The sequence below is a fragment of the Papio anubis genome, chromosome 11, assembly GCF_008728515.1.
Source record: "Papio anubis isolate 15944 chromosome 11, Panubis1.0, whole genome shotgun sequence".
Lineage (NCBI taxonomy): Eukaryota > Metazoa > Chordata > Mammalia > Primates > Cercopithecidae > Papio > Papio anubis.
The window spans coordinates 125145152-125163648 of record NC_044986.1 but is presented as its reverse complement, the minus strand read 5'-3'; the positions used below and the strand labels follow the sequence as shown (position 1 = coordinate 125163648).

At 48.2% G+C, this 18497-nt stretch overlaps 1 protein-coding gene across 8 annotated transcripts in view; it reads left to right on the top strand.

The window, feature by feature from the left end:
• WDR37 (WD repeat domain 37) overlaps positions 1 to 18497 on the top strand; it is a 74700-nt gene that overhangs the window by 42750 nt on the left and 13453 nt on the right. For 6 of the 8 annotated variants that reach the window (XM_009213876.4, XM_021942997.2, XM_003903321.3 and 3 more), the window contains 2 exons: positions 4489 to 4726; positions 6016 to 6157. In XM_009213876.4, coding sequence (XP_009212140.1) covers positions 4489 to 4726; positions 6016 to 6157 — 380 coding nt within the window. The remainder of the gene's footprint in view (positions 1 to 4488; positions 4727 to 6015; positions 6158 to 18497) is intronic. The other 2 variants (XM_009213877.2, XM_031652562.1) reach the window with 1 other exon arrangement.

Below are 18497 nucleotides of genomic sequence, written 5' to 3'. Positions count from 1 at the left end.
ACCCTATGTTTATGATCACAAAGAGGCCTGAATGTTTCTCTGAGTGCAGTTATCTCCCTAGTTTCAGTGACAGGCTAAACGTTAGTGGCGTGATCTTCCCGCATGCTCAGCCCTCACTGTGCGCCTGAACAGGTGGGAACAGCGCCAGGCAGACAGCATAGATGATGTACACGTCTAGAAGTTTTCATTTTGTATTGGGGTGTGATTGTTGCAAAGATGAGAGTAATCTAGTTTTGATATTTTCATCTTGGAATATTCCTTGAGTTTTCTGCTTTGTGAACATTCTAAACTGTTCTATGCGGAGACAGTTAAGCAGTTAATAAATTACAGTGATAAATGAGTTTTATTCAGTCCTAATAAAGGTTCTAATAGTTCATTTTTAACTGAATGTATTATGTATTAACATAGTTTTGTTCTCTTTGTGGAATTGCCAGACTATTCATTATGTAGTGCATAACACTGTCCACTAACATGCACATTTAGTGATGAAACAAGTGAAATGTGCGCTGATGGTGGGCGTGGTGGAGAGGTGAGGAGGGTGAGCATTGATGCTCAGGAAATTCAAAGGAGTTAGTGTATGGATTGTTTTCCAAATAAGAAAGACATCGATTTTATCAGAGGGAAGATTCATGTACAGTACTTACATTAAAAACATCTAATAGTTCACTTAGAATGTTCACTTAATTTTATTTTCTTCTTTACTACTTTGCTTGTGTTGGGTGAGCGCACTTCTCATGTTGATAGTTGCCACCTCAAGATTTGGGGCTGGTGTTGGGGGCTCTGAGTTAAAGACGAACCTCTGTGATGTGCCGTGACTTGAGCTGTCCTGGGAGCATTGCACTCACAGAGTTGTGTTGGGCCCTCCCTAGAAAAAGAGGAGGCAGTGCAGCCTGTGGATGGCCAGGTCCCTGCAGAAACGGCGTGGGAGGTTCCTTCCAGCACTGCTGGATGAAATGAGGCTCCTTAGGTGGAAAGCAGTTTTGTTTTCTGAAGCTTTTGCCAGCCCGTCTTGACTCTGATTTGCTTAGCAGTTTTCATTTTAAATTTTAACACAAACTCTAATCTGTTAAAATCTGTATTCATCTTGAATCATTATAGCTTTTGGACAGATGTCTTGTGTTTTAAAATTTGCATCTGCGAGTTTTGCTTGACATCCACAGTGTTGATAAGTGTTTGGGTGGCATAGTGGAAACATTTAGACCAACAGAATGACTGTCGCATGCGAGTTAAGTTACACCCAGTTACTCGTTTAACTTCGTCGGCCTTCTTTTTATCCTTTGAGGGGTTTGCCCTGTGGCTGCTCCTGGCTCTTTGCTGTGCTCCCTCTGGAGCCGTTTTCCCAGCCACATGCAGTGCTGTCACCCGTCACCCCCGGCCTTCAAGGTGGCGTCCTGACTACTCCCCTGCTGCAGCCTGTCTGGTGGCCTCTGCCAGTCTTGTGAGCCTGGGGCCCCCCGGCCCCCCGTCCCGACAGAGCTGCACGTGCCACCCTGAACTTGCTGTCTCTGGGTGTTCCTTTCCTTGTGCCACCCATTTCAGGAAACGTCCCTGTCTGTCACCCAGTGCTTTAGACCAAACACCTTTCCACGGTGTAAACACCTGTATTGTTCTCTTACTGCCTGTGGAAATCACCCTGTCAGCCACTCCTGCAGCAGAGGGCGCTTCAGTTCTTTCTTCCCATCCTACTCCAGGCCACCCTCTCTCATGGGCACTTCTCTCATCTCCTGTCCGTCTCCTCCGTTGTTTTCTGGGGCTGCCATAACAAAGTGCCAGGGGCAGGGTGGCTTATAAACAACAGATCCGTGTTCCCACAGTCCCAGAGGCTGGAAACCCGAGATGAGGGTGTGAGCAGGGCTGGTTCCTCCTGAGGCCTCTTTCCATGGCTCATAGATGGATCTTCTCCTGGGTCCTTTATCCCTCTGGGAGTGTCTGTGTCCTCATCTCTTCTTACAAGGACGTCAGTCCTATTGGAATAGGGTCCACTCTCCTGGTCTCATTTTATCTTAATCACCTCTTTAAAGCCCCTTTCTCCAAACAGCCACATTCTGAGGTCCTGGGGTGAGGACTTCAGCACAGGAATTTGGGTCCGCAGTTCTGCCCCTAGCAGCCCCTTCCACCGTTCCCTCCGCAGTTTGTTCACACAGCACACACCTGGCATCACACCCCGCCCACAGCCGTCTGGTGATTTTGCATCACACGGAATGGAACCTGGCATCCTTTCCACAGTCTCCCGGGATTACACGAGCTGTCCCGATGCCGCCTCGGATTTTGCCTCCTGTAGCTGTTCCGCACATGGCGGAATGCTGTTCCTCAGCATAGGCGAGCCTTACTTAACCCTTCCTTTCCTCACATCTGACTCATGTGCAGCCTCATCAGAGAGTCCCTCCTCAGTATTCTATGTAAAATAGCAGCCCCCATCCAGCTGCCCCTTGACCTATTTTATTTTACTTCATAGAACTTACTGCCCTTACTCTGTATGGCCATGTTGACGTGTGTGCCCGTGCTGCTCTGCATCCACATGTAGTATGTTCCCATTGTGCCCGTGCGTCCTGTGGCGTGGTCCCCGATGCTGCCGATGCTCGTCCTGTAGCGTCGCGTTCCCGTCTGCCGTCCCTGTGGCGTGCGTTCCCGCGTCTTTGCCCGATGCGTCCGCTGACGTGCGGTTCGTGTTGATATGTCGTCTTCCGTGGCGTGTTCCGTGCTGCCGTCGCGTCCCGTGGCGATGGATACGTGCTGCCCGTCGTCCATTCCGTGGCGTGCTTCCGTGCTGCCGTGTTACCGCCGGCGTCGCGTTCCCGTGCTGCCGTCGTCCCTGAGCGCGTTCGATAACTGCGGTCGCGTCCTATGACCTGTGCTCCCCTGCTATTTGTGCATCCCGGTGATGTGTGCGTTCCTGTGCTGCTATTGCATCCCTGCGACTTGCGACGTGCTGCTGTCTCTTCCTGTGGCGTCGACACCGTGCTGTGTAAATTCCACCATGGCGTGTGTAATCCGATGCTCGCGCGTCCCTGTGACGTGTAATCCCGTGCTGCTGCGCGTCCCTGTGACGTGTAATCCCGTGCTGCTATGCGTCCCTGTGACGTGTTCCCGTGCTGCTGTGCCTCCCAGTGATGTGTAATCCTGTGCTGCTATGCATCCATGTGATGTGCGTTCCTTTGCTGCTGTGTGTCCCTGTGACGTGCGTTGCCGTGCTGCTGTGCGTCCCTTTGACGTGCTTCCCCTAGTAATGTGCTTGTGCTCATGACATTCCTGTGTTAGGCCATTCTTGCATTACTATTAAAAAATACCTGAGACCGGGTAATTTATAAAGAAAAGAGGTTTAGTTGGCTGGTTCTGCAGGCTGTACAGGGAGCGTGGCACCAGCATCTGTTTGGCTTCTAGGGGGGCTTCAGGGAGCTCGGAGCTTTCACTCACAGCAGAAGGCGAAGCCGGAGACGGCATCATGTGATGGAAGCAGGAGCAAGGCGGGGGGCGGGGGGTGCCCCACATCCAAACAGCCAGATCTGGTGAGAGCTCACCCCCTATTGTGGGGTCAGCACCAGGCTATGAGGAATCCTCCCCCATGAGCCAGATACCCCCACCAGGCCCCACCTCCAACACAGGGGATTCCAGTTCAGCATGAGATTTTGGGCTGGGACAAATTGCCAAACTGTATCAGTTCCAGTACTAGTACTTGTGTACATACGACACACCTCCCCATACTAACGTGTGTGTCTGTATGTGTGTGTGTGTGTGGTCTCTCTTTTGCTAGTTCTCTGAGGGCAGGAGCTTTACCAGGGGTCTTCACCCCAGAGTTCCTACCTGCTAGATTGAGCGTAGTTTTGCATGTGTGCATGTCAGAAGCCCTCTGTCCTCTTCTGCACTGTGTAAGCAGCACCTGGGCTGGGGGTGGGGACTGGCACTCTGTCAGCCCCTGATAAATATTTGTTGGATGAATATACAGATTTTCTTACAGAGCTGGCTGTAATGTGTTTGTTTTAGCCTTGGCCTTTGACAGGGGGCTTGGTGTTACAAAGGAAAATAGACTTTTATGACTATAGCAATAGAATTCTAAGTATATTTTAAGTAGGCTTTTGAGAATGAAAATGCTTCTTTTTTGCAATGTAATAAATTACTGACTTTCACTTGTATTTGGTTAGTTTTATATTGCATTTCTACTAATAACTGATGAAAACTTAAATGTTGAAAATCATTTTATTTGCCATTCTGTTGATGCGTGGAAATAAATGGTAGTTCAGTTGACAGCACTGTGGATTCTACTTTTTTTCTGTATGAGATGGTTGTAGAGTTGATGGGCGTTCACAGGCAGCAGTTATGGGTCAGAGGCGGACATACTCATCACAGTGGCCAGCACCGGGCTCCTGGTGGTGGCCATCGTGATGGATATGTCCTCAAGAGATTAATGAGAACCATCTATTTTGTAGCTGTGTCAGAAGAAACTCAAGATTTCCAGGAAATGTCTTTCTTTTCTGGCCTTCCCTTTGGCAGCAGATATCTGGGGAAGATGAAGTAGAGTGCTCTGACAAGGATGAGCCCGACCTCGATGGGGACGTGTCCAGCGACTGCCCCACCATCCGCGTCCCGCTGACATCCCTCAAGAGCCACCAGGGCGTGGTCATCGCCGCTGACTGGCTGGTTGGGGGGAAGCAGGCTGTGACTGCCTCCTGGGACCGGACGGCAAACCTGTACGATGTGGAGACGTCTGAGCTCGTTCACTCTCTGACAGGTGCCTGGGTTCTCTGAGTCCGCCGCCTCCTGGCTGTGCATGTTAGTTTATGTCCATGGGTTATGTCTGACCTTGCCAATTACTTCTTGACCAGAATGAGTCTCAGTCCTCTTGGCTCTTCTGTGGTAATTTTTGGAGATTCTTTCTGTTAATAATAGAACTGTTGGTAGCTAAATTTATTTTATCTTCAGGGGTTTTAAATTGTAGCATGTAGTATCTAGATATTGGAAATATGGTAGTTGTATTAGTTTTCCATTGTTCTGTAACAAATTTCCACAATCTTAGTGTCTTAAAATGACAGGAATTGATGGCCTTATGGTTTCCCAGGTCAGGAATTTTGGGCCCATGGTAGCTGCTCTTCTCCCTGGGGCCTCAAAGACCTGAGTGAGGGTGCTGCCTGGGCGGGACCTCCCCGAGGCTGCGATCCTCTTCCAAGCCTGCTGATCATTGGAGGAGGCCGTCCCTGCGGCTGGAGTCTGAGGCCCTGTCTTCTTGCCGGCTGCCAGCCAGGGCTCCTCTGGGTGTGCAGAGGCTGTGCCTGGCCCCGGGGTCCCTGCACAGGGCATGCCTTTCCCACACAGCAGCCACTTTCCTCTGCAGCTGGAGCTCCCCTGCTGCTCTGAACTCTCCAACTTCTGTGACCTTTTTTAAGGGCTAGGCCGGACCACCCAGGACAATCTTCCCTTTGATGAACTCAAAGTCAACTCATTTAGAGACCTTAATTACATCTGCAAAATTCTTTTTGCCTTATAATGTATCATAATTACCAGAAAGATAATCTCATCCTATTTACAGGCTCTGCCCTAACTGAAGGGAAGCGCGGCAGGCATGTACGGGGTGGGGGTGGCTTGGGGCCATCTTGGGGTTCTGCCTACTGAAGTTGCTTCTGCGAATCTGTCTGTAAGTGCATTTCCTGCATGAGCGTTAAAGATTGTATTTGAGTGAGGACCCACAGCGTAGTATCATTAGAAGATATTCTAATCAAAGAATTAAGATTTAAGTGGTTCTCACATTCAGCCTGTTAATTTGCCTGACCTTCTAACTGTTAGGGTCAGAAAATGGGTTATGCACCTGCTTGGTTTTCTGTTCCTTTGACGTGGACGGCTGAAAGGACTTCAGCTTCTGAGGGAAAACCTGCCCCACCGTGACCCACATGCTGCTGAGTGATTCCATTAGGTCAGGTTCACATTCTAAGAGAGACGGCTTCTTGGGTTCTTGTGCTGTTGAAAAGCTTTTTTCTCAGTGTGCTCCTCAGGTGATGACCTTGTGTTTTGCCATCTTGGTTACAGGGCACGACCAGGAGTTGACGCACTGCTGCACACACCCTACCCAGCGGCTCGTGGTGACCTCTTCCCGCGACACGACTTTCCGCCTCTGGGATTTCAGGGACCCCTCCATCCACTCGGTGAATGTTTTCCAGGGACACACGGAGTGAGTTGCGGTAGTTTAGACATCTGTCTTTAGCCATAAAAAAAGTTCTGTGGGTTGACATGAAAACTTAATTCTAGCCTAATTTTCAGTATTTACAACTCTACTATCTTTCAAAAAAACGACTACCTTTCAAATTCTGCTATTCTTTTTCTAAACATTTAGCTCCATTTTGGCTATTTCAAAAGATCTAGGAGATTGACAGAGGGCACCCTCAGATGTTCTCTTGAGAAGTTTAAAGAAGACAGAATGGGGGAGTTGGGTGGAGAGGGTTAGAAAAGAGCAGGGCTGCCAGAGCCTGTAGCTGAACACGGGCTGGCCACGCCACCCTGTGCACCGCGGGAACTGTTACTGCCACCCACAAGGCCTGTGGCTGAGCACAGGAGCTGGCCATGCCACCATGGGTGCTGGGGGAGCTGTTACCACTACCCACGGGGCATCTCCTGGGTCTTTTCCATCTAGTTTTTGTTATTACACGTGTCTGCGTGGTATATTCTGGGAGAAGGTACACACATAGATGCGCACGCAGACATAGACCCTCAATCCAGTGTGTCCCTTTCTGCTTGGGTTTCTCTCCGGCAACTCAAGCGTAAGGTCTTAACAGAACTCATCAGTTCTTTCTGTAACCGCCTCCTTCCCCGAGTCTGACCCTGCTCAGTCAATGATGAGACTGCCTGCCCACTCATGGCTGTCTACCTAGAGTGTTCCCTGGTTCTTCTCTTTTAACCTCTGCTCCCCGTTCCCCCATCATGTCCCATGTGGTCCACTGGCAGGTCTGCTGCCAGCCATGCCTGTGGGATCTGTCCCGGCCACTCCTCGCTCCTCCATGCCCCCTCAACCTCCCACCAGTGCTGCTCTCCACTCCACGTCTGGATAAGCAGCGTGCAGTGAGAGGTTTATAAATGAACTCCAAATATGAAAATCTGTTTTATATGTTTAACGTGAGTTACTAAGTTTTAGATTTAGCGTTCAAAATGTTAGTAAGATGTTGGAAAGGAAAATAGGACTTTTTGTTTGTTTGTTTGTTAATAGACGGAGTCTTTTTCTGTCGCCCAGGCTGGAGTGCAGTGGCACAATCTTGGCTTACTGCAACCTCTGCCTCCTGGGTTCAAGCGATTCTCCTCCCTCAGCCTCCCTAGTAGCTGGGATTGCAGGCGCCCGCCACCACGCCTGGTTAATTTTTGTATTTTTAGCAGAGGTGGGGTTTCACCATGTTGGCTGGGCTGGTCTCAAACTCCTGACCTCAGGTGATCCGCCCGCCTCGCCTACCAAAGTGCTGGGATTATAGATGTGAGCCATCGCGCCCGACCAGGACAACGTTTTCAAAAAGAAGCTTGAGATTGGAAAGCTAATTCCTTGACTCTGAGACTGGAACAGGAGCAGGCAGCAGTCACGACTACGCGTAGAGGTCTTTGTGTCAGCCTGGGTCTGTTCGGGGGCATCACACGCATTAAACTACTCCGTCCTGACATCAGGTCGGCGTTTATTCTGCCAGCTTCATTAGTGATAGCCACAGTAATACAGACCTCCCGGCGGTCAGTGGCTGAACACAGCACCGTGTCGTTGCTGCATCAGGGTGCAGCGGGCACCGAGCTGGGCCCCCATGAGCTCCGCCACATGGCCTGACCCCGCTGCAGGCCAGCTTATCGGTGAGGAAGATGCCGTGGCTCGGGGAGCGCTGCTTCCTATGCATGTTAGCTTGGATGTGGTGCTCCCTGACGTCCACCAGATGCAGAGGGGCCCCACAGCAAAGCCCTGGCTGCACCTGGGCCCGCCACCTGGCAACACTGCAGGTCGGGGCAGAGGGGCCACATGGCTGCTCTGCTGTTCCTCATGAGAATTCACTGGAAGGGCAGTTGGAGGCCTAGAGGGTGGGAGGAGCAAGATGGTCTCACTCCTGCACCTGCAGTGCTTTCCTAAGCTTTTTTCTTAGAAAAGTTTCAAGCCTACATAAAAACTAACAGAGTAGTACAGTATACCCACAAACCCTTCACCTAGGTTCGCCTGTTGTATTGCAGCACTGCTGTCTCCTTACATGTGTACACACCTCTCTCTGAAACACACGCCCACTAACCCTTCACCTAGGTTTGCCTGTTCTTGTATTGCAGCACCACTATCTCTCTTTACACGTGTACACATTGCTGTCTGTAACACACACGCCCACTACCCCTTCACCTAGGTTTGCCTGTTGTATTACAGCACTGCTGTCTCTACATAAGTGTAACACACACGCCCACTTACCCATCACCTAGGTTCGCTTGTTGTATTGCAGCACCGGTGTCTCTCTTTACACATGTGTACACAACTCTCTCTGAAATACACGCCCACTTACCCTTCACCTAGGTTCGCCTGTTGTTGTATTGCAGCACTGCTGTCTTTGTAGATGTATACACACCTCTCTCTGTAACACACTCTTATATATTTTCTTTGGCTGAGACCTTTGAAAGGAAAACTCCAGCATGCATTTTCTAAGAATAAGGATGTTCTCCTAATATAGTAGCATTGTTCAAATAAGAAAATTAGTAAAAATTCTATGGCATCCTTTATCTGGTCCATATTTAGATTTACTGAGTTCTCCCCAAAATGTCTTTGATACTTTTTTTAGATCTAGGATTTAATCAGGATTCTCTCATCACATTTAGATATTATGTCCTTTGACTTCTTTTAATCTAGAATGGTCCTTCCCCTATTTTTTGTTACTTTTTAGGACATTGAGTTTTTTGGTGAAGAATCTTGGTGCTCTTTTGTAGAATGCCCCTCATTCTGCATTTTTCTTATGACTTCCTTTAAAGTACCTCTCTGCTGTGCTATTGGTGTGCTGAAGCACTCCTGCAGTTAAGATGGCGTCTGCAGGTGTGCCTGCCAGAGGTGCTCTCCTGTTTCAAATAGTGAAGCGACACTGTTCCATGGATGTTAATTCTCCAGTGACCTTTCCTCGGTCCAGGGCCTCAGCTCATTGTTACATTGAGTCCTGCAGAAGGGGATCTTTGTAATTCTGTCTACACTGGTTAGTTGGCACTGTGTTTTTTGAGTGTTAGCGAGCATAGGCACCTGCACTTTGTTGGTGTTGGTGGTTGTGATCCCTGTGGTTGCTTTGGTGCCCCCCCACCCCCCCACCCATGGCACCTGCAGGGCCGAGTGCCACCATCCTAGCACAGCTCCCTGCCCCAGGCTGGGACGACCCAGCAGCTCTCACTGCATTGACTCTGGTCATCTGTATGGAGCACAAAAATCTGTCAGAGCTTTGAGAATTGGGTAAAGAGGATAGTTTTGTGTCTAGAGAGCAGGGCAGCTTCCTATGTGCTTCCGATATGGGGGTCGCAGGTATAGACTGGTGTGCCCTGCCGTGTCTGTCCCCTATGAGGGCAGAATGGAAAGGCCCAAGAATTCTGTCCAGAGGAGGATGCAGTGGAGCCAGGGCTTGGTGAGTTGCTGGTTTGTGCCAGACACTGTTGGAGCCCCTGGCATCACCCCAGTTCAGAGAAAGAAACTGAGGCATGAGGACGCCAGGTGGTTTGCTGAGGGTTTGGCTCTAGGGGGTGATTCCAGAGCAGTCCCTCCTGGTGCCTTCAAGGTGCCTCTTGTGTTATTTAAGACTCTTCTAGCCCTGTGTTGTCTCTGTTCAGTTACCTTGTTTAATTAAAATACTTTATTTTTGTTTTGTGTAAAAAGAAAAGTTTTTGTATTTGTATTACTGGAGTTGATTGCAAGTGCATGTTTTTGCTTCTAAGGCTGTTGCAACCGTGTGGTCTTGGCCATTTGACTGTGAAGTGTAGTGAATGCTGGTGGCATCTTTAAACCATCTGCTTAGGCCGGACGCAGTGGCTCACGCCTGTAATCCCAGCGCTTTGGGAGGCCGAGACGGGCGGGTCACCTGAGGTCGGGAGTTTGAGACCAGCTTGACCAACATGGAGAAACTCTGTCTCTACTAAAAATACAAAATTAGTCAGGTGTGGTGGTGCATGCCTGTAATCCCAGCTACTTGGGAGGCTGAGGCAGGAGAATCCCTTGAACCCAGGAGGTTGAACCCAGGAGCCGAGATCGCGCCATTTTACTCCAGCCTGGGCAACAAGAGCGAAACTCCGTCTCAGAAAAAAAAAAAATCTGATTAATTTGTGGTAAATTTTTGCAGCTGGTGGATACGTGAAACAATGGTTTTTAGAGAGCTGTACTTATGAAGAATGTAGTAATTGTTATGAAGGAGTTCGTATTAATGTGGACCTATCAATACAGTTTCCTAGGGTTTATGTCTTTCTATGGAATCAGGTGTGGGGGTAGAGTAAGGTGGAGTGTGTAATTCCGTGTGCCCTCTCTCCCACATGGGTCTTCCAAGCTGTAGTCTATGCTTCCACTCACCTGAACCGTGGGCATGAGGTGAACGTGGACCAGACCTGCCCGGGCCAGGCTTACTCAGATCGTTTATGCTTTCGTTTCTTACTCAAATTATCATGAAGTAGCGTATCTTGTTCATGTGTACATCCAAAAATAAGTTTTGAAAAGATCTCTTTGGTGCTAATTTTGTTGCTGCGTCAGGGCGAGTCCACTGGGCTCCTGGACATCCAGCTTCCCCTCACCGGCCTGGTGCTTCCTCAGCTGTGCTCCTGCAGGATGAGGGCTTGGTCAGCAGGTGGAGCCATGGACGCCTTTATTGAACACAAACTCTTCCTGACATCAGATCAGCTGTGAGCCTTTAGACATGCCTCATAATGAGAAAAGCAGGAAATGAGAAATTTTACAAAAATGTTTCATCTGAGGCATCTTCTTAGTACCGCTTGCGTTTGTCTCTGGCGTAGGTTTTGCAGGTTCGAGCCAGTACACCAAATAAAACCCACAGAGTGCGTGATCCTTACAAAAGTGTAGAGCTGTGCATCCGCGCCACAGCACACCTGAGGCGCCAATTGCGGGTTTAGTTCCTAAGATGTGCATCCGCGCTACAGGGCACGGAGGTGCGGGTTTAGTTCCTCAGATGTGCATCCGCCCCACAGCAGAAGGGCGGCTTTAGTTCCTCAGATGTGCATCCGCTCCACAGGAGAAGTGCGGCTTTAGTTCCTCAGATGTGCATCCGCGCCGCAGCAGAAGTGCGGCTTTAGTTCCTCAGATGTGCATCCGCGCCGCAGCAGAAGTGCGGCTTTAGTTCCTCAGATGTGCATCCGCTCCACAGGAGAAGTGCGGCTTTAGTTCCTGAGATGTGCATCCGCTCCACAGCAGAAGTGCGGCTTTAGTTCCTCAGATGTGCATCCGCGCCGCAGCACACCTGGGTGAGGTCCGGGGTGTGGGTTTAGTTCCTGATTAAGAGAAATGGCCAGGTTATGTGTGTCCGTTCGATCACTTGTCTGGGACGTTCTGAATGTGACTTGTAAGAGCACACCCTGGGTCTCCTGCCTTCCCTGCCACCATGTCATTCTGAGGGATCCTCTGCTCCGAGGGCTTCTCTGCAGTGGCCACCGCATCGCCAAGGACATCTGTGAGCCTTCGATGCGTGTCCAGCCTGTTAGTGCCCAGACCCATGGGGCCTGGCACCCTGATAGGTGGGAATGTTCGCCCAGGGCCCGGCCTGAGGCCTGCAGGACTGCCCGCTCATCCAGGAAGTAGCTCTGTCGGTTTTCCAGGGCGATCCTCAGTCCTTTTCACCAGTTCTTTTCCTCAGCATTGAAAGCAAAAGTCAGACATGCGTTCTTAGAAAGTTTGCTGTTCTTGTTGATGTAGGCCAAAAAGTTGTATGCAAGGTGTTTTTAGTGATATTGCTTAAACAGAGGCAGTATTTCTTCAACGTGTGTGACTGAAAGTACCCTTTGTCACGCAATTTATATTAACATGGTGTGGAATGTGGTTTTCAAAGTTTTTTCTTAGGGCTTATTTTCACTTGTAGGAACTCAGCATAAATTCTTTAATACAGTATTAGAATCTAATGTTTTTTATAATGTAGATAATTAACTGTCTAGTTAAGGTGACTTGCTGTATATTGGGTTTTCTTAAAGCATGAAGTAGCTCTAAAGGCTTAACGGTAACTGGCCCAGTTTTGTGATCCAGTTTCCAGGAGAGATTTTTCCCCACTTTCGTTTTTTGCTTACTGTAATCCTCGTACTTTTACTTGAATTCTGTGCCTTTTTGAAAGACTGAAGTTTGAGTTCCAGTGCTTCACTGTAAGAAAGAAAAGTGTAGCAAAATGGGTCTCCTGAAACGTGTGGTCGTTATCTTAGCTGGAGAAGTTGGAGCTCCGTGCTGTGAGCTGCTAAAGGCTTTGATCATCCGTGTTTAGAAGGACCTGTCACCTTCTCCTTTTGATGTGTCTTATTTCTTTTCACTCTGTGTTATGGCATCTCTGTATTATAGCAGGAATTTTACCACGGTATTACTTAGTTGGCGTAACTGTGTGGCTGTTTTTATTTGACTGTTCGTTAGTGACCCAATGTGTACTGATTTATATGAAAAGCAATTTTAGATACTTCATATAGCAGAAATGTGAAGTTGTAGTATGTATTCTTAAAAATAATAAGAAGGCTTAATTTGAAAATTTCAGTATGTCACAGGAATTCAGCGGTTGGTGGCTATTTCTCCCTTTTTTTTTTTTTTTTTGGTGGCTATTTCTTATCCCTTGTTTGATTGCACTCCGTAGATTGATGTTTTTTTACAAATGAAGGTCTGTGGAGCCCAGCCCTGGCTGAGCAGGTTTGTTGATGCCAGTTTTCCAATAGCACATGCTCACTTCCTGTCTCTGTCACATTTCGGTCATTCTCACAATATTTCTTACTTTTTCATTGTGATTATGTGAGGGTGGTCAGTGACTTTTGCTGTAACTGTTACTATTGGTTTTGAGGTCCTGGGAACCTTGCCCGTAGAAGACAGTGAACTTAGTCGATAAATCGTGTGTGTCCCAGCTGCCCTACTGACTGACCATTCCCTCGTCTGTCACCTTTTCCTAAGGCCTCTGACTCCCTGAGACACAACACTATTGAAATTAGGCCAACTAACATCCCTACAGCAGCCTTCCAGTGTTCAAATGAAGAGTTTCGTGTCCCTCACTTGAAAGCTGGAAATGAACAAAGCTTAGTGAGGAAGACGTGGCGAAGGCAGAGAGGCTGTGAAAGGTGAGCATCCTGAACCGGACAGCCAGGTTCTGAATGCAAAGGAAAAGTTCTGGAAGGAAAGTAAAACTGCTACTCCAAGTGATAAGAACACAACCCTAATGCTGATATGAAGGAAGTTTGAGTGGTCTGGATTGGTTAAACCAGCCACAACTTTCCTTTTAGCCAAATCCTAATCCACAGTAGGGCCCTGACTCTCTTCAATTCTGAGGGCTGAGAGAGGTGAGGGAGCTGCGGAAGAAAAGCTGGAAGCTAGCAGAAGTTGGTTCATGAGGTTTAAGGAAAGAAGCCATCTCCATAACATGAGAGTGCAAGGTGAAGCAGCAGCAAGTGCTGATGGAGAAGCTGCAGCAAGTTCTCCAGAAGATCCAGCTGAGATCATCGATGAAGATGGCTGTGTTTAATAACAAATTCTCAGTGTAGACAAAACAGCCTTCTGTTAAAAAAGATGCCATCTAGAACTTTCCTAGCTAGAGAAGTCATTGCCTGGCTTCAAAAGACAGACTGATTCTCTTGTGAGGGGCTAGTACAGTTGGTGACTTGCAGTTGAAGCCAGTGCTCATTTACCATTCTGAAAATCCTAGGGCCCTTAGGAATTATGTGAAACCTACTCTGCCTGTGCTCTATAAATGGATCACCAAAGGCTGGATGAGAGCACATCTGTTTACACCATGGTTTACTGAATATTTTAAGCCTACTGTTGAGACCTACTGCTCAGGAAAAAAGTGTTTTTTTCCCCAAAATTGTACTGCTTATTGACAGTGCACCTAAGGGCTCTGTTGGAGATGTACAAGGGGATGGATGTTGTCATGCCTGGTAACACAACCCCCATTCTGCAGCCCATGGTTCAAGGAGTCATTTTGACTTTCAAGTCATTATTTAAAAAATACATTTGTAAGGCTATAGCTGCCATAGATAGTGATTCCTCTGATGGACCTGGGCAACGTCAATTGAGCATCTTCTGGAAAGGATTTATCATTCTAGATGCCATTCAGAACACTTGTGATTCATGGGAGAAGGTCAGAATGTCACAGGAATTTGAGAGACGTTGAGGGGTACAAGTCTTCAATGGAGAAAGTCACTGCAGGTGTGGTGGAAACAGGAAGATAGCTAGGATTAGAAGTGGATCCTGAAGATGGAACTGAATTGCTACAATCTCATGATAAACTTGAATGGACAAGAAACTGCTTCTTATGGATGAGTAAAGAAAGTGGTTTCTTGAGTGGGAATGTACTCTTGGTGAAGATGCTATGAACACTGTTTAAATGACAGCAAAGGATTTTGAATATTCCATAATCTTCAGTGGTAAAGCAGCAGTAGGGTTAGGGTTTCAGAGGACTCACTCCAGTTTTGAAGTTCAATTGTGGGTAAAATGCCTTTTTTTTTTTTTTGAGACAGGAGTCTTGCTCTGTTGTCTAGGTTATAGTGCAGTGGTGCTATCTTGGCTCACTGCCACCTCTGCCTCCCAGGTTCAAATGATTCTCCTGCCTCAGCCTTCTGAGTAGCTGGGATTACAGGCACCTGCCACCACGCCCGGCTAATTTTTACATTTTTAATAGACAGGGTTTCACCATGTTGGCCAGGCTGGTCTTGAACTCCTAACCTCAAATGATCCACCTGCCTTGGCCTCCCAAAGTGCTGGGATTACAGGCGTGAGCCACCGTGCCTGGCCTTGGTAAAATGCTTTTAAACAGCATCATATGCGATAGAGAAATCTTCTGTAGAAGGAAGAATCAGTTGATGTAGCAGACTTCATTGCTGTCCGTTTTAAGAAATAGCCCCAGCCTTCAGTAGCCACCACGCTGATCAGTCAGCAGCCGTCAGCATCGAGGCAGGACGCCCCACCAGCGAAAAGATGATGACTCACCAAAGGCTCAGATGACTGTTAGTGTTTTCAGTGGTAAAATTTATCTTACTTATAAAACACACATTGTGTTTTCAGAGGTAATGCATTTGCTCACTTAACGGAATATAGGATGGTGTGGCTGTGGCTTCTGTATGCACTGGAAAACCAGACAGCTCGTGTGATCTGCCTTACTGCGATCTTTACCTCACAGCGTGGTCTGGAACGAACGGAACCCGCAGAAGCTCTGAGATTGCCTGTGTTTGTCCTAACCACCAGGAGCTGCAGCTGGAAGTCAGTGCTTTTTACCTGAACTAAGTTCTTTTCTGTTTGTGTGTTTTTCACCTGGCAGTGTAATTCCATAAGCCTGGCCCTCTCCTGGCTGCAGCATTCCCTTGCACACACCTGGGGGCTGAACCCACACGCAGGCCGTTCCAGCGTGGGCCCTCACTGTGCGGACTGTGGGTGAATAGACGTGCCTGCAAGAGGCTTTTGCTGTCATGACATTTGCCTGTTTAGATCCCAGCCTCAGTCCTCAGACTCCCCTCAGCACACCCCAACCCCTCCCCATTTCCCTTTTTTTTTTTTTACTTTTTTATTTTGGTTGCTATAAAAAGGAGCTGACAGGCGAGGCGTCACTGGCCATTAAACCTCCTCCGTGGGTGGCGGGTGGCTCTGCCTCGTGCCGGGCTGGCAGTATTTGCAATGCAGATAAAGAAAAAAACAGGAGATCATCTCAACATGGATGTGGTATTTGAGGATGCAATTTTTTTTTGTTTTCTTCCTTTTTAATTCTTTACAAATGATTTTAACTTTATTCCCCAAATGTGGCCTTGGTGCTTTCTTCTAAAGAAAACAAAACACACATCTAACCAAACAAAATTTTAAAAAATCAGTTGGAAAATTATAATGATCACTTTGAAGTGATGACATCTTTGTGTGCTTTTATTTCCAAACACCTGGGGGAGATATTTGGTACTAAACACTCAGTTCTAGATCATGTGCTCAGAAAGGTAAACAGTTTCGCACCTTGTGTCATGGTGTTAACAGTTTTCTTTATGCTTTTAAAGGGAAAAGATATTTGGAAAGTGACATTTTTAACTGGATGATGGGCAGTTTTAATTGCACCTGACCTTTGTGCTTGGTCACAGGCAGCATGCAGGCGTCAGCTCGGGTGTGGGCCTCTAGGCGCTGTCCGGCCAGCCGGCCGCCTGGGAGGTGGGCATTGGAAAGGCCGCATGTGGTCTGTGAATCAGTTTGCTTTCCACTTTCAGATCTGCTTTCTTTTTGGTGATGGGTTTTGAGTCCTTGTCTGTGAGGAAGGTGGAGAGCCAGTCATCTACCAGGTGGTGACTTTGCCACAACAGGGCCCTGTGGAAGGGCCTCTGGGGTGGAAGTGACATGGAGATGAGGACGACCTGCAGGCTGCCGGGCCTGTGTCTCCTGTCAGTGTTACATCTCCTACCCATATGCCTGAAAGCTTGGTGGTTGTTTTTTTGATTATATTAAATTAGAGTATTTTAGCAAAATGTTGTTATGTATTCATGGGGTGTGAGTGCAGTTTTGCTACCTTGATGTACTCCATTGAGGTGAGGCCAGGGCGTTTAGCGTACCCCTCACTGGAGTGACACTCATTGCATGCACCAGGCAACCTCCCGTCATCCACCCTGCCCCAGATCTCCACCCTGTCCATCAGTCCTATGTCCACCCCACCCTGGGTCGTCTCTGCCCTGTCCATCAGTCTTCCTGTCGTCCCCTCTGCCCTGGGTCATCTCTGCCCTGTCCATCAGTCCTCCCGTCACCCACTCCGCCCCGGGGTCTCCGCCCTGTCAGTCCTCCTGTCACCCACCCCACCCCGGGTCTCTGCCCTGTCAGTCCTCCGCTGTCCCTTTGTGCACGTAGTTTTGCTCCCACTTGCCAGTGAGGACACACACTCTGTCTTTCAGTGTTTGCATTGTTTCACTTAAGATAATGGCCCCCAGTTCTATCCATGTTGCTGCATAAATTAATAAATGTGATTTTATTTTGAGGAAGTATATAGATTTATATAAATACAACTCTTAGTAATAACTGGCTAATATCCAAGGTTATTGTAAAACTGAGGCTAGGGTCACTGAGGACTCCATCTGTTGCCCGTGATAGCTTTTCTGAGCTTTGCTGGTTGGTCTGAGTATGGTGCAGATTCCAGAGAACTGTAGTGGGCAGCAGTTGGCGGGAACAGGACCTCACTGCAGCAGTCGTGTTCAGGGGTGGTCTTGGGTGTTTCCTGTATATTAGCTAGTGACTCTTTTGTCTTGTGACGACAGAAACTGCCAAGGAGACGTTAGCAGATAATAGTGCGCAGCTAGGCACACCTAGGCCCAGTGGTTCTTTCTGTGCAAAGGAGAATCCTTGTCTCTTACCAGCAGAGCAGCGCTGGCCGTGCCACCACCTGCAGAGCTGCTGTTCTGTTCTTCTCTCTCAGTGTCCTGTGGTATGAACGTAACAGTAACTTCCTGAGCCAGTCCCTTGCTGATGCATGTTTTAAAACTTTTATTGGTTTATTTTTTTGAGACAGGGCCTCACCCTCTTGCCTAGGCTGGACTGCAGTGGCATGATCACAGCTCACTGCAATCTTGACCTCCTGGGCTCAAGTGATCCTCCCACCTCAGCCTCCTGAGTAGCAGGGACTACAGGGCTGTGCCGCCACTCCCTGCTAATGTTTGTGTTTTTTGTAGAGATGGAGTCTCACGATGTTGCTTAGGCTGCTCTTGAAATCTTGGCCTCAAGTGATCCTCCTGCCTCAGCTGCCAAAGTTCTGGAATTACAGGTGTGACCCAGTACGCCTGGCTGCCTGTTGATGCATTTTAAAAGTGTTTCCAAGTTAGAATATTGTTTTTAAAAGTGAGAGGAGATTTAGTGTCTCTCTCTTTTACCCTTTTAAAGTTCCTCATTTAAGAAGGGCTACTCAGAAACTAATAAAATAAGAACTTAAGGAAATAATTGCATTTGAATTGCTCTACTTTACAGCTTTGTTTTGACCTGTCAGATTCCTCACTTTTCTTTGAGATAACTGTAAGACAGCCATCACGCTATTGACACATACTAGAAACTTCCTAACTGTGAGGTACTTCAGGACAGACTCCAGAGACAGGGGCGGGTGTCTGAGTCCACAGGTCAGCAGAAACCAGCATGATATGCAGAGGGGGCAGAATGGGGAGGGGTGACTGCCTAAAGCATCAGCTTACGTTTGGAAAAGATGGTGATGACCATGCTGTGTGCATGTCCACTGCAGAGCCAGGGCCTGGGTGGCACGTGAGGGTCGCCTGGCAGCCTCTGATCAGCATCTGCACGCTGTGTGCACTCATCCACCCTCAGCTAGCTCTGCTTGAAGTCCCTGCACACATCTGAGCTGCAGGGTTTCTGGTGCTCAGCA